General features: G+C 49.4%; 2 protein-coding genes across 2 annotated transcripts in view; one reads left to right on the top strand and one right to left on the bottom strand.

Annotated features, from left to right (window-relative positions):
• Positions 1 to 14,640, bottom strand: part of LOC149328134 (uncharacterized) — a 34,499-nt gene that overhangs the window by 1,882 nt on the left and 17,977 nt on the right. The gene's annotated exons all lie outside the window — the stretch shown is intronic.
• Positions 3,776 to 13,949, top strand: LOC149328135 (uncharacterized). The gene is made up of 3 exons (XM_089561077.1): positions 3,776 to 3,817; positions 4,583 to 5,868; positions 13,586 to 13,949. Exons 1-3 carry the CDS (start codon positions 3,776 to 3,778, stop codon positions 13,947 to 13,949), a joined length of 1,692 nt encoding a protein of 563 aa, XP_089417203.1.

Here is a 14,640-nt window from a genome sequence, read left to right as displayed (position 1 = left end):
TTTCGGATTTATGGGAAAAAAAATGGCGCAGTAACTGTCTGACATTTTGGTGAGCACCCGAACCGCGCCTTCAAGAAAGAAATAGAGGAGAGAGTGACAGAAGAAAGGATGAGATTGGTTTATTAGTATATAAGGGTGTACCGCCGCAAAGCGACTCAGGCTATGAGAGAAGCCGTAGTGAAGGGCTCCGGATAATTTCGACCACCTAGGGTTCTTTACCATGCACTGGCATTGCACAGCACACGGGCGTCTTTTACGTTTCGCCTCCATCAACACGCGGCCGCCGCGGTCGGGTTCGATCCCGGGTACTCCGGCTCAGTAGCCGAGCGCTCTAACAACTGAGCCACCGCAGCGGGAGCTATGGTGCGGCAATTTTAAAATATGGCTCTGAATCGAGTCTGCAGCCAATACTTCTGACTGGTATTGATTTGCAAACAATTTGCATTCCTTATCGATTCGCTCATTTTTGGAGAATTTTGACGCCATAAAAATCTCCCACCGCCCAGGTGGTCGCACGAGACAGTTTTGTGAAATGCCGCCTGGCGTGATAGAGATCAAATTCACCACTTAGTTAACACTCTCGAGATTGAGGCTCTCAGACTATGATAGCTGAAACCATGTGCCCTTTATACTTGGAAGAAGAAAACAAACTCCGTGTTTCTGTAAAATTTGCCGAGAAATCGTTCACTATTCAAAAAGACCTTCCCTTTCTCAGTACTTCCATATGTATGTTAGATAATCAAAGCATGCTTGCTCATTACGGGTAGTGTTGCGAACTGTTCGGTTTATATTTGGACCTGATAGGATAGTGAATTGCTATTGTACTTTTTGAGAAGAAGCCTAACATTTTTCAAAAGAAGCTCTGGTCAGATTCAATTGGCCGCAGTCAACAGACACCTTCATCTGCTGATCGCAAAGTTACGGGTTCTATCCCGGCCGTGGCGGCCATATTTCTACATATGCAAAATTCAAAAACGTCAGCGCGCTGCTCGATGTCGGCGCCCCTTAAGGAACTGGAGGTTTGAACTCCATCCGTACTCACAGGGCGGCGGTGCGAGCCCTAGCGAAGAATGCCCTCGTTGAGGGAATCCTCATTTTCTATCGGACAAGAATTTGTATGCCAACTAGCTCCACTGAATCCATTGGAGATCAAAAAGTTGGAGAAGGCGATTACGACGCATGCTTTTGAAGCTGGGTGTAAAAGTTTCTCACCCCGCCGCGGTGGCTCAGTGGCTACGACACTCGGCTGCTGGCCCGAAAGACGCGGGTTCGATCCCGGCCGCGGCGGCTGAATTTCGATGAAGGCGAAATTCTAGAGGCCCGTGTGCTGTGCGATGTCAGTGCACGTTAAAGAACCCCAGGTGGTCGAAATTTCCGGAGCCCTTCACTACGGCGTCCCTCATAGCCTCAGTTGCTTTGGGACGTTAAACCCCAATAAAACCAAACCAAACCAAAAGTTTCTCAGTCTGCTTCCGCATGCGCAGTAAGCGTCGCGTGGTAACGGACTGCAACTCAATGGCCGGCAGCTGACAGTCGCGCCGATGGTGCAGGCGCTTTCACCGCTACGGAGTCTCATTGGCCATGTGTACTTCGGGGTGATAAAACCCCATCATTCGCAGTTGACATGTAACAAAGACAACTCACAGACGCTTCTCAAGAAACTAAAAGGTCGGATTAGTGCGCTCGGTTCAATCAGAGATGGAATGTCTCAGAAAAAAGGCGAATGCTTTAGAAAACTACGCTCTCTAAGGTTTTTTCGCGTGGTTCGGAAGGTTAGAAAATAAATATGGGAGCTGGTCTATAAGTCCTTGCCAAACACAGACAGCAATCATTCAAATCAACAGTGAGAATGGGATGAGAAAACGTGAGTAAGTGAACTTACCTACTTTGCACGTTATTATCATTGAGCACAAAAATAACTCGCAGTTTAGACATGATATCATGATTTGTTGTCAATTCATAACACTCTCAAAAGAATGCGGGAAGAAATATTTGGCGTGCCGTATTCTCGCAAGCTGCCTTTTTCATTCCATTCTAACTAAGTCAGAGCAAAACATATCGGAGTTCTGCTCATCTTGAGAAGGCAGCTACAGGCGGCGCAAACTTCAAGACTGGATTTTTAAATCAGCTGGCATTCTCTCTCTACAACTTATCAAGGCATAAAAACATGGTTCATAAAAAAGGGGGTGCCACTTTTTTTAGGCCTGTAAAAATTTCGGCACATCTGTTTTTTATATCTCAAGATACTCAAATCTGGTAATTGCGAAGTGCGGGGATGAGAGAGAAAGAATGAACAATTGCGAAGTGGACACACGTGAGTGTTGTTTTGCGTGATCACACAATTCGAATTGGTATCTACTTATAGCCTAATTAGCTCACATTAGACAAAAGCAAGTTAGATGTGCGGTCGTAGAAGCCCAGTACTTTTACGTGAGACAATAGAATGCAAGCTTTCAATTTGCTCACAATGTGTTTATTTATATTGTAAACTCTTCCCTACTGGCCAACTCTTGACATCTCTATATTTATATACACTGTACGGCTCGTTGGTCCAGCAGCTATCTATACCGGTTAATAATCGGGGAGAACTAAAAGCGCACAGCAATTTTCTGTTAGCTTCGCCACCCTGTCTTATTCAAGCTCCTGGAGTATCCCGCCCGGAAGGGGGAGGGGGGGTTAATTTCTTAACTTAAATTCAGCAAACCTCAGCGACCAAAGGACACGAAAATTATAGGTGTACAGTTAAAGGTGCGATGAAAGCACAGTGGGTTAATGATAGTAAAACACGGGTTATTGATATTCCTACTCGAAATCAAGAACATGAGAAACATGAAATGGCCATGAACAGAACATGTAATGCGAAGGCAAGATAACCGACGATCGTCAAGGGTAACGGACCGGATTCCAATAAAGGGCAAGCGTAGCAGGGGGCGACAGAGAGCTAAGTGGACGGAGGAGACTAAGAATTTTGCGGGGATAATGTAACCACAGCTGGCACAAGATGAGGTTAAGTGGCCAGTTACGAGACAGCCTTTTGCCTTGCTGTGGGTATATTTAGGCTGATAATGATGCTTTCAAAATTTTTATTTTTCTTTTTTGCGTACCGCCGACGGCATACTCGGCAGTTTCTCACCACCTAAAATTGAAAAAGAGAGTTCCATGCTACTGTCAGCAGGCAAGCTCAGGCAAACTTCTGGAGTGTTTAAGCGCTCGAGCTCGAAACTTCTGCTGCACTTTACTCGAAGCCTCCATTTCAAAGCCGCTGTGCGCGAACGTACTCAGTCACATGACCTCAGTTGACCAGTCGGAACTAGCGCCCACTTTCCTAACCACGTAGGTAATATTTTGATTTCTTAGCAAATGAAGGCGGAGGTTTACACATTTGACAAGCTGTAAGAATGGTGAGGCCAGCTTTACCCTGGGCAGTTCCCGGAAAAACTGGCCAGCGTAGTTCCTGTTGAATATCAATCAACCACAACCTGCATGTAAGTATCATCAACGGACTAACCAGTGGCTACGAACAGGAGCAGCTCCACATGACAGCTGTGTCATGAAAAGGTCTAGTGTCGAGACACCGCGTCTTGTCCTACTTAAGACATGTGGCGAACAATAACATTATCTTCGCTTTAACTTTTCTCGAGCTTGCAACATTGTTAGTACTGCGCTGCCTACAAAGCGCACCCAAAAGGTGGCTACCGACAACTCTGTTCTTGATTACTACTAGATGTCCTTAACTACGGTGAATGACGCAATGGTGTAACGCCAGTGTCCTTGAATGGCTGCGTTTCGGAGATTTGGGTTCCTGGAGGGCATCGTTGTAAGTTTCCGAAGAGATCTTGAATTAGGCGCTTAGCTCTATGCCCCTATTGAGTTTTGGAGCAAGAGCTCTACTCCTCGTGGCACAACTTCCGATTGCGATACGGATGGGAAAGTGACCTTCAATGCCTCACAAGGTCAAACCAAACATAACGGCAATTCGCCGCGGTAGCTGAGTGGTTATGGCGCTTGGCGGCTGACCCAATAGAAGCGGGTTCAATCCCGGCCGCGGTGGTAAAATTGCGATGGAGGCAAAATTCCAAAGGTCAGTGTACTGTGCGATATCAGTGCACGTTAAAGAACCCCAGGTGGTCGAAAGTTCCAGAGCCCTTCACTACGGCGTCCCTCAGAGCCTGAGTCGCTTTGGGGCGTTAAACCCATTAAACCAAACCAAACCGGACATAACTGCGGGGTGGTATGATCCCAAGATGGGGTAGTATGTGATCACATTATTGTGACTACTGGGTACCGGACCTTAACCTTTACCGATGACCTCGGACTTGACCTTTGATATGATACAGTAGACGCCACATCGACAATGTCCTTCCATGTCTCCCAAGTTCAAACAGAACCTAACTGTCGTGGTATGGCCCAATCTATGTTAGTACGACCACGTGATCATATGGCTTTCAACATTGGGAACCTGACCTTAGCCTTGGATATTGACCTTGAAATTTGATTTTAGACGTGGACACCATACTTAACAGAGATTACGCTCGTATAACTAGCTTGGAGCCAAGTTGAATGCCAGCCATTTTTTTTGCAGTTGGATGTCACCTCTGAAATCATCAAGGGCACCCAGGACTACGGCAGTGAGGCTGCAGCCGCACTTCACACCCTTTACACATCATGCATCAAAGAGATATGGCAGGAGGACCAGCGAGCCAGGGATGTTGCGGCGGCCGTGCTAGAAATCGCCAACACCACCACGCGAACAAGTGGCGCAAGCTTACTTCGTTTGGGCCTTGCGGTGAATAAGCGGTACGGCCTGCCGTTCATCTTCGAAGTATTCAGCTCAGTAAGCCAAAGACCATGGGTTATGTTCGTTCGAAGGAACCCTCGACTCGGCGACTACAAAAATAATTGCGATGTTTCCTGCTACGGTGTCACTCTCTCCATCCTTAATTCCCACTTTGGCACTAATTATACCAATGCGGACGTCTCGAAGTTGGAACAGAAATTTCCGGCTGCCTCGCCAAGACGATCATTCGTGCCTTTGAAGCAGATTAGAGATGCTTTCGGACATCTTGAAGCGTCCCAATTCAAGACCATATTGCTCGAGTTCCTTATACATGTCGACCGTGCGAAAATAATTTATGTCATAGCTAAAGCGGGCCTCTTTGCTGACATTCGGCTTCTGATAGACGCGCACCATCAGCCGCTGGCGTCATTTTACCTGTTGCTTCTTGTCACTCTGCAAGCCATGCGCTACATTACACAGGACAGCACGCTAAGTTCGCCTAATATGCGTAGCGAGGACGTCTGTCAAAAGCACGTACGCCGGAGCTACCACCTATGGCGCATAACGTACGTCGCGGCACTCGCGACTCCCGCGAAAGACCGGCAGCTGCACAAAATTTTCGAAGCCACACGGCGACGGTTCATTGACTATGACCCACTTCGGCGGCTGATGGCAGCGGGAAACGACACTGACCACTTCCGGGCCGTAGTCGCCAACGTAACGCTCATGCTACCTGGAGACCTGGTCTTCAGAGAGCCAGCCGTGCCCCACCTGACCTCCCAGGGATTCCCCCGGAACTTGTTCTTGTCTTTGAACTTCGAGTTCGAAGCTAGAAAGGAGACATTTCGACGGGGCGTGCCCTGGTTTCGTGACAACCCGGACAGCAGAACGGCGGACCGCATGTTCTTTGCCAATGAGACCAGTCTGTACGTGTCATCACTGAGCTACGGGTGGCTGAGTTCCGGGACTACTGACCCACTGCTCGCCGACGCTGCGGTCATTGCGAGTCGCATGGCCGCCTTGATGTGGCTCAAACTGATCAACTGGAAGGACTGGTCACGAGAAACGAAGACAGCTCTACAATCCCACAGGTGAAGTTAATACGGAAAGGAAGCGATCGCTCCTGAAAGAACGCGTTCTTGCATGCAGCAGACTGTTTTTGTTGCGGCTCCCGTCACGTTCGAGATGAAGTTTACTCTATTCCTTGCACGCTAGCGGCGTGAAAATGGTTACAGAGTAAGTGGCGTCGGAGGCATTCGCCTTCGCTGCGAACGTATTTTCAGGCGCCTCTGGGGCACCGCTTCTGGCAAATTGCACATGCTTTAGTCGAGGGTTTGACGGCCTACCGTCTGGTCAGGTATTATGGTGATGAGTTCTATTCAGCGGCCAAGGTCAATAAAGATGCAATTTTTTTGCACGTTTCGGGGGCGCTGTGGCTCCGTTGTTCACTATCGTAACAATTACAGTGAACAATTATAATGAACAAGGGAGCCGTAGTGCTCCCGAATCTTCAAAATTTTCTTCTTTATTTACCTTGGACAGTGACCAGTACTCATGATTGTACATGGTTGACATGAAACCAGTGATTATCATTTCTTTGGTAACAGCTAAGCCTTAATCGCTTAAGATAGCCTCCGTCGCTTATGCGCCGTGAAACCAAAAAAAACACTTCGCTTCACAAATTGTGGCAGTAAAACGAGTCCGTTCTTCCTTTCTGTCCTTTAGTTTTCGCGCGTCTGTAATTCGGCAGTGTAGACCATAGTACGAAGTTTCTTCGAGAAAGCACTGTCGGGCTTCTAACCTGAAAAATGCAGTTTTGTGATGTAGGCTCTGAAGTTAGTCACGCGATGCGGAAAACTGCCGGAAATAAACGCGACTTTGAAAGAGGCTCACCTTGACGAACGCGGAGAAATAAAATTGCCGTGAGTGAGTTTCGAAACAGCCGCGGCGCGAACAGATCAGCTTCGCTGGCCACTGCCCGAGAGCGCTGTGCCATCGCCGCAGCCGATCAGGCCTCGTGTTAAACTGCAACACACACTCGCGTTGCGGATTGGTAGTCGGCGTCATCAACTTTCATATGTACGCAAGTCGGTTAGTTTGTGCGTAAATTCCGCATCTGTTCCCTGAAATGCGTGCCTGGCTTTTGATAATGTAATTCCCGATTGGGTTTTTGAATTGGTCGGATCTAACAGGTGTCTCAGCAGACCCCACATTCTGGAAAGGCTCATGCTCCTTTCCATCTCGTCACATCTGCTACACCAGTTTTGTTCCCATAATTTGATCGCATAATTTTCAATTTCCTTGCTATGTCTAGCGACCCTCCTTCTAAGGTTACGGTTCCATTTTTGCTTCTTTAGTCTGCGCTCCATGCCATGTTTTGCCTCCCACATGTGAAGCAGTTTGCTATCAACTATCTTTGGGGCATATACCCCTTCAAGTATCTTTGTTGCCTCTCCAACGTGACGCATGAGGGTCTCCGTCCATTTCTCTATGTTAGTGATCTTCCCAGTGGCAGCTTTTTCTCGCTTCTTCCTAAATATTTCCTATTCCGTTACTCGCGGTTGACGCGCACGACGCGTCTTAACTCCTTTTTTAAGGATCGAGGCCAGAATGAAAAGATCCCTGCCGAAATTTTTCTCTGAATTGTGCCATTTTAGATGTCACATTTTTAGAGAACGTCAGGTCAGGGGAGGTGTCTGCGCACACGCTGTTACCCACCCTGGAAGGACTACTAGGGTCTGTGTGTAGAGTGAGTCCCAGCTCATGCGCGTCCTCCCATAGCTGCCTGCCTTTAGGATCTTGTTTAGCGTAACCCCATTCCGGGTGCCCGGCATTAAAGTCACTGACTTTAAGTCACTTCACGGGGTTAGTCTCGGCTTGTGCACTGCACGGGCTCGGGCCGGCCCGAAAGCCCGGGCCCGGCCCGGCCCGCGGGCCGGGTCGGGCCGGGACATGATTTGTTTTGCCGGGCCTGGGCCGGGCCCGGGCCAGAAGTTGCGGGCCCGGGCCGGGCTCGGGCTTAAAGCTGCGGACCCGAGCCGGCCTTCGGTTTGTACAGAAACGGCTGATGTCCGACTATTCATTCACTATTGCAGAGTGAAGTACACAACTGCGGCATTGGAGCAGCGACACGGATGAGCTATGGGTTATAGTACGCGCTGAGAAAAAACTAAGCTTTATTCATTGACTTAGTTATTTCCCTATTTCCGCGCCGCGGTGGCTTAGCGGTCAAGTTTCTTGACTACTGAGCCAGTGAACCAGGGTTTGCTCCTAGCCTCGGCGGCCGCATTTTTATTTAGGTGGCAAGCATGACAGCCATGTACTTTGTAGTATCATTGCTCGTTGAAGAAACCCAGGTGGTCGAAATGATCCGGAGTGCTTTGCTTCGGTGCCTCTCACAGCCCCCAAAACATACTTTTATTTTTAGCTATATCATTCTCATCAGAGAATTCACAAACTAAAGCGCGTTTGGTTTTCTTTTTGATCAGCTGGCCGGAAGATCTCGTAAATTAGATAGCCACAAAAGCTTGCGAGAGTTTGTAGATCTCATCTCATAACCACATCTATCCCTCCTCGCTTCTTCAAGAGCCTTGTTGTCATGGCAATTGTTCTGCCGTATAAGTTATCACGTGGTTCGCGCGTTATCTTTTGGTCCACCAGTAAAAGTAAAATTCAACCTGCCTTAATTGGCCATTGATCGTTCGTCATCCCAAAACATACCTATAAACTATTAGAAATGCATTCGGGTAGAACATATAAGTTTAGGATGCTTATAGTCTTCAAATACACACCCCGAAATACTCAAGCCTTTCAGCTTTTCGTTTCTGCTGAAAGGCGACCAGTTCGGCTATAAGTTCAACCTGAGAGATCGCGTTCACTAAAAACATGTCATCCCACTGCTTGCTAGCCAGCTTTAATGTTTATACTTCACTGGCGGCAAAATATAACCGATTACAATCATGGGGGAATGAAAAGTATTCTATTACGCTCGTATGCAGCCCTTTTTATTTGGCTCTCCGAACTTCCTAGTTTATCTTTGCGCACGTACACGAGATCACTGTCCAAAAGACAGGCCTGGCGAGCGCTACTATTAATCACTTCCTTCTGGGTTAAAAACAACCAACTTTCTTCAATCCAAACTGTGGTTTCAGAACCTTTGTGGGCGAGTTCCTTATCGATCTAGTCGCAGTCTGCTTGCGCAGAGTGAGCAGTATACCTCAAGCGTTACTGTGATACGGGCCGGGCCGGGCCCGGGCTGGGCCTCACTCCGGGATTCACGGACCGGGCCGGGCTCGCTACAGCGATAATTTAGCGGGCCTGGGCCGGGCCCGGGCTTGAAGCCGCGGGCCTGGGCCGGGCTCCGGCTTAAGGTGTCGGGCCCGGGCCGGGCTTGGGCCTCAGATTGTGGCCCGTGCAGTGCTCTAGTCTCGGCTGCCTTAATCGCGTTGCGAAAGAGGGCCCTGAATCTCACCTTTCTATGCTGTGGGGTACTGTACAGATTTAAGAGGAACACGCTCGGCTCCTCTTTTCGTCCAGTAAGGATTTCTAATAGCACTGCTTCAATTTCGCTCGAGTTGACTTCGTGCTCGATTGCCGCAATGTTCCTCTTAATCAACGTTGTGACGCGAGATCTCTCACCTCTGTCACTTGAAAAAGCTTGGTATCCCGACAGTTTTGGTGTTTTTCCCGTCTCCTGCAGGGCTATAGCTAGCGGTTTCTCATGTAATAGCGTCAGATATTGTTGCACTAACGCCCGCTTGCGTTGGAATTCTCGACATTTCCACTGCCAGATTAAAGACTCAGTTGGTGCGCCTCTAACCATTTTGGAGCTGGTCAAATTGCTCCTCTGCTTTTTGCTGCCATACTCCGATGGCAACTAATTCTGCCCGTTGCCTTTGCACTTCAACCGTAAGGGCTTGTACCTGGCTTTGCATCTGATGTATTGCTCCCAGAATTTGGGCCATGAACGAATCAAATTTAGCGTCCATTTTGGCTTCTAATCTTTTCTCTAGTGCCACCAACGAATCAGCGTCCTCCCCTTTTCGTTTAGTAGGAGGCGGCCTAGCCGATTCTACAATCATTTTTTTCTCCTCCGGTGTCGCAGGCTGTGTGGGAGTCACAGCCTTAGGCGCCGGGGATGTTGATCTCGAAACCAATTTTGATGGCGCGCTGTGGGGTGAGGGGGACTGCGTACGCGCCTACAATTCTGGTTTATTCAATTCCTCAGTGAGCTTATTAATGATCTCTTTAAGCTCCCCAACCTCTTTCCTTAATTTATCGATCTCCTCGTCCTTGTCTTTAGCCTGGGAAGCCACCCTGTCAAAGTTCACCCTTTTACGGTCCCCGCTCGGACTCCGCTTCTTAGTCCATGGGTTCGCCGGGTCTCTGGAACACGATCTCCCCCCGGTCTGGATCCGGAGCGGCCCCTGGTGCGGGAGCTCGAGCGGCCGCGCTGCTGCGGCTTGCTTCCTGTAGTGTCCTCCTCCTTGGGTCTAGGAGGTTACGTAGGCCCTCTGGATCCGGAGCGCCCTCTGCTCTTGGAGCGCGTACTGCCCCGACGATGGTGCTGTCCGGGATGCCTTCCCGTGATCTCTTCCAGGCTCGGGAAATCTTCGGCACGGAAACCCTCGTAGTTGTTGCCGCGCATGTCTCTGGGGCGACCTTGGCGGGTGGAATTCATCTCCAATGTTTGCCGGGTCCCGTGTTTTGGCGAACTGCCGCCGCTTTGCTCCCACCGCCTCTTCACCTCTTCACCTCCTTGCATTTCTTATCGCCGAGCAGGTGTCCTTTGGCGCACAGCTGACACTTGATCTCGCATTGACGATTTTCGAGCGGGTTTTTCGCCCCACAACCGCGGCACTTTACGTTTTTAGGGTCCGGGCAGAGATCGGCTCGGTTGCCCATTCTTCCGCATGCGTTGCACACTTCGTATTTTTTCCGGTAGAGCGCGCACCGTTGAGCCAATGGCGTGATGAGCACCCACATCGGGACTTTGTTGTCTTCGAACAGTATCAGGACTGTCTTCGATTCCTTGCCTAATCTTCGGACCCCCAGCACCGGAGGATTGCCGTGCGTCTTGAGACGGTGCAATATGTGCGCCTCCGAGAAGTAGAGGGGGACGTCGTGAATTACGCCCTTTCCGCAGTCCTCCGGCATGGCGACGTAGGTGGTTATATCTATTCGCTGCCCTTCGAAAGTGAGTTGCTTCAGCTCTACGTATTTTCTTTTTCGCCCGGCGTCTCTCGTCGCCACGAGAATAGACTGTCGTGTATTTATGGAGACGATGTCCTCTCCCGCTGCGTCTTGGTCGACTCCGGCAGCCTGGATTATAGCGTTCGCCAAGTGCGCGTTCCCGTGTTTCGTCAGCAGCGTGACGCCGCCGCTGGGTCTCATGATTATCTTTTCGGCGTCGCTGGGGGGCCTGATGTTTTGCCTTTCCACCGACTTCGCCGCCATTTTCCTTCTCGCGAGCTTCTCGGCAGCCTGCCGCCGCTCCACGATGCGCGTCTCTTGGTTGGGGCTAAGGTTAGGATTAGCCTCATTCGGCGCCGCTTTGCCTGTTTTTTTGCTAGTGTACCACTGCCCGGGCACATTTAGCTCGCTCGGATCAATGTGCGATCGTGCCTCAGCAAAACGGCCATCTATAATTTTGGAAAGGGCAGGATCTCGCCGGAAGCGGCAAGGATTCTGGCCAGTAGACAGCTAAACGGAAAAGTTAGCCCAATTTGGACTCCCGCACACGCGTCCATTCCTGGCAACGACGCGGCCCACGAGTTAGCCCGAGCTTTCTACTTCCGGCTAGCTGTGGAGCCGCCCGACTGCCAGAACATGGACGAGCGTCTGCAAAATTATACGGAAATTATCGAAAGTTATAGGTTACAGAGGAGACTGGTGCCACCACCGGATAAAAGTCTAAACAACAGGAAGGCAATCGCATGGCGACACCTCCAAGCTGGGAACTTCGTAAACCCGGTCTGGGCCTATCATGTTCACAGAGATAAAGAAAACGATAAGTGCAAGCACTGTGGGGCGAGAGGAACTCTCAACCACATAATCTGGGAATGCGCTAGCTCCCCAGGGGCTAACGAAAACATAAATTGTAAAGAAACCTGGGAAGCCCTGCTGCGGAGCGAAGCCCCTGCTTCACAGCAGCAAGCCATCCGCCTGGCGGAAGAAGCCGCGAGGAATCAAGACCTCTTCGCCCGCTTCTAATCGCGGAGGTCCCGGCCCCCGTCACCAAGGCCTGTGTGCCGGGGACGGGGAGTAGGGGGCTTCCTTATCTGGCGGAAAATAAAGTTATCATCATCATCATCATGTGCGCAAGTCACGAAAGGAAAAGAAAGGCGCTTTCAATCAAGTTTTCAGGTATACGTGGCTTTGGTGTCCACCTGCAAAAACCTGCTTTCGCACAATGTTTCGTGCTTAACTGCCTGCAATGCTTTTCACCTTTATCGAAGGACTAGACACTGCGTACAACAGAAAACTGCCCTTTGTGTAGCGTGGCACACAGCTACACACGAGACATGCCCTTACAAAGCAGCGATTACATTCAGGGACGCAGTGATTCCAACTGATAGAGCTCACAGTTCGCTAACGACTGAGATACATACCGCAATAATAAAGCTGGTCTGGTTTCGTCAAAGAGCCTCTACCAGACTGCAACAAGAAAACACGATACTCCCCCTCTTATTACCACATAACGTGTACGTGTTAATAGCGCTGAGCGTACAGCAGTGAACAAAGATATATTTCAGTTTTCAGAATTTAAATTCGTTTTACTGTGCTGGAGGTTTCGCTCAACTTTGGGAGGGCGATAATTTCAGACTTCTTGCATAATAGCACCCAATTTTATCGTTATAACAAGCGAAGTGTTCCAACGAAACTTTTAGTGTGTGAGCACTTATCCGGTGGGTAGCAACCCCGGGCAAAATCGTTCGTTCTGTTACATTGTTTGTTCTCAGTTGGCCTAGCGTGAGCGCTCCTTCCCGCGCACTGCCGGTTGATCGTCATCTTTTACGTAGCACAAATCGATGCTTTCTCACTGATGCGAGTGTAGTGAACATTCTGTGTAGTTTTTTGAAGTACTGCTTTCTGCGCTGTTCGTAGTTACAAATGCGTAGTATCTGTCTCGCATATCTTGGTGGACACCTGATCCGCGCCGTAACGGAAGGGAGGAAGGTGGGAGTGGAGGCAGAAACAGAGAAAGAGGTGCCGTAGTGGAGGTCCCCGGAATAATTTCGACCGCCTGGGGATCTTCAACGTGCACTGACATCACACAGCACACGGGCGCCTATTGCGTTCCGCCTCCATCGAAACGCGGCCGCCGCGGTCGGGTTCGAACCAGGGTACTCCGGCTCGGTAGGCGAGCGCCTTAACCACTAAGCCACCGGGGCGGATGATCGCTGGGATTTCATCTAGACCTTCATGAATTAGGGGTTGTAGAGGGGGTTGAGTGGGGACCTGGTAAGAAGTCACATTACATATTTGTCACGTGTCTAGGTATGTGGTTACATTACGCCATTGTCCCTTGATCTGGTGTGACGTCACATTACGTCGTTGTCACGTGACCTGTCATGACGACACACTCGTAGGATGTCGTCACTGGTCCTACCAATTAGTCTTGGCGTTACCTAATTAGATTTATTTAGGTGTGACGTCATCTTCATCGCGAGACTTCTCAGCTCGTGACGTCACATGGTGCCGTTTCTTGCAGATATGACATTGAAAGTGAGTCATCTAATGATTTCGCATTAAAACAGTCTCGTAATTCCTATTTTAAGGTTATTTCTAGCAATACTTTCCATGCAGGGAATGCGTGCTGAGTGCCTCACACGCCGAGTACTTCGACGACATGCGCCGTGTGGTAGGGCTGAAGATGGGGCTACAAATCGCCGCCATTGTCGGGGCTGCGGGCACAGCCCGTGGTGACGCCGTCAGACCAGCGGACGCAAGAGCTAGCTGGTACACAGTACAGGACGCCTGGAGCCTCTACCGGATATCCGAAGCCCAGTTCTTCTACGCCCGCTTCGCCTACTACCGTTGCAGCATCGCTTCGCAGGCTAGAGCTTTAGTGAACGAACTTGTCAGGGACAACGCCGACTTTGCCACAGCGTTTCAGTGCCCCGTGGTTGATTACGGTGACTGCGTGAACATTACTAGGCCGAATGATTAACATAGAATTATCTGAATGTGTGGAGTGAAGGACATACCCGCCTGGTTATATTGCTGGATCTTATTCAGTGCCCACCTTGTTTATCGTTTATTTTTGGTCTTGTTTGCAGAGGCTCTTAGAGTAGGTTGCTTTGCAGATGTGCGGCCACTGGACTGTAGAAATCTAAAATCTGATGATAATTTTAATTGCTCTTTCCTGTTCATGTATGCTGCTTAGCTTGGTTTAGCTTTTTACGCTTTGGAGACATCTCTAATTTGTTATATCCACGAAGGTTCAAAGACATATTTCACGTTACGAGCTCTTCCGCCACCTGAGGGGGTTTAAAAAATTTACCTGGTTTCGTCACCAACCATCAAGTGAACAAATATCACTCCAAGCAATTTTGACCATTTATGAGCGTGAAAATTATGCATCATTTAACGACACTTAAACGTGTAATTTTCTTCTACTATAAATGTTCTGAGGAGCAAGCTTGAGAGATCAGAAATCTTATGGGGCTTTAAATACGCCAAATTAATATTGCCGTGTGTGGAATTTCCACGTGCTGTTATTCTGCTCTGTGATCTTCGCGTGCTGAGGCCAGCGTGTGTACGAGCATCTCTGTGAGGCTCACCCATAATCCAGCAATAACAGTTATTCGGGCTCTTTTTTTTTGTCACAGGTACTGCGGGACTTACTGTAGCTCCACGAA

The sequence above is a fragment of the Amblyomma mixtum genome, chromosome 9 (genome assembly GCF_055824585.1).
Source record: "Amblyomma mixtum isolate Tamu chromosome 9, ASM5582458v1, whole genome shotgun sequence".
Taxonomy (NCBI): domain Eukaryota; kingdom Metazoa; phylum Arthropoda; class Arachnida; order Ixodida; family Ixodidae; genus Amblyomma; species Amblyomma mixtum.
Note: the sequence above shows the minus strand (reverse complement) of the source record. Positions and strands in the feature narration are given on the sequence as shown.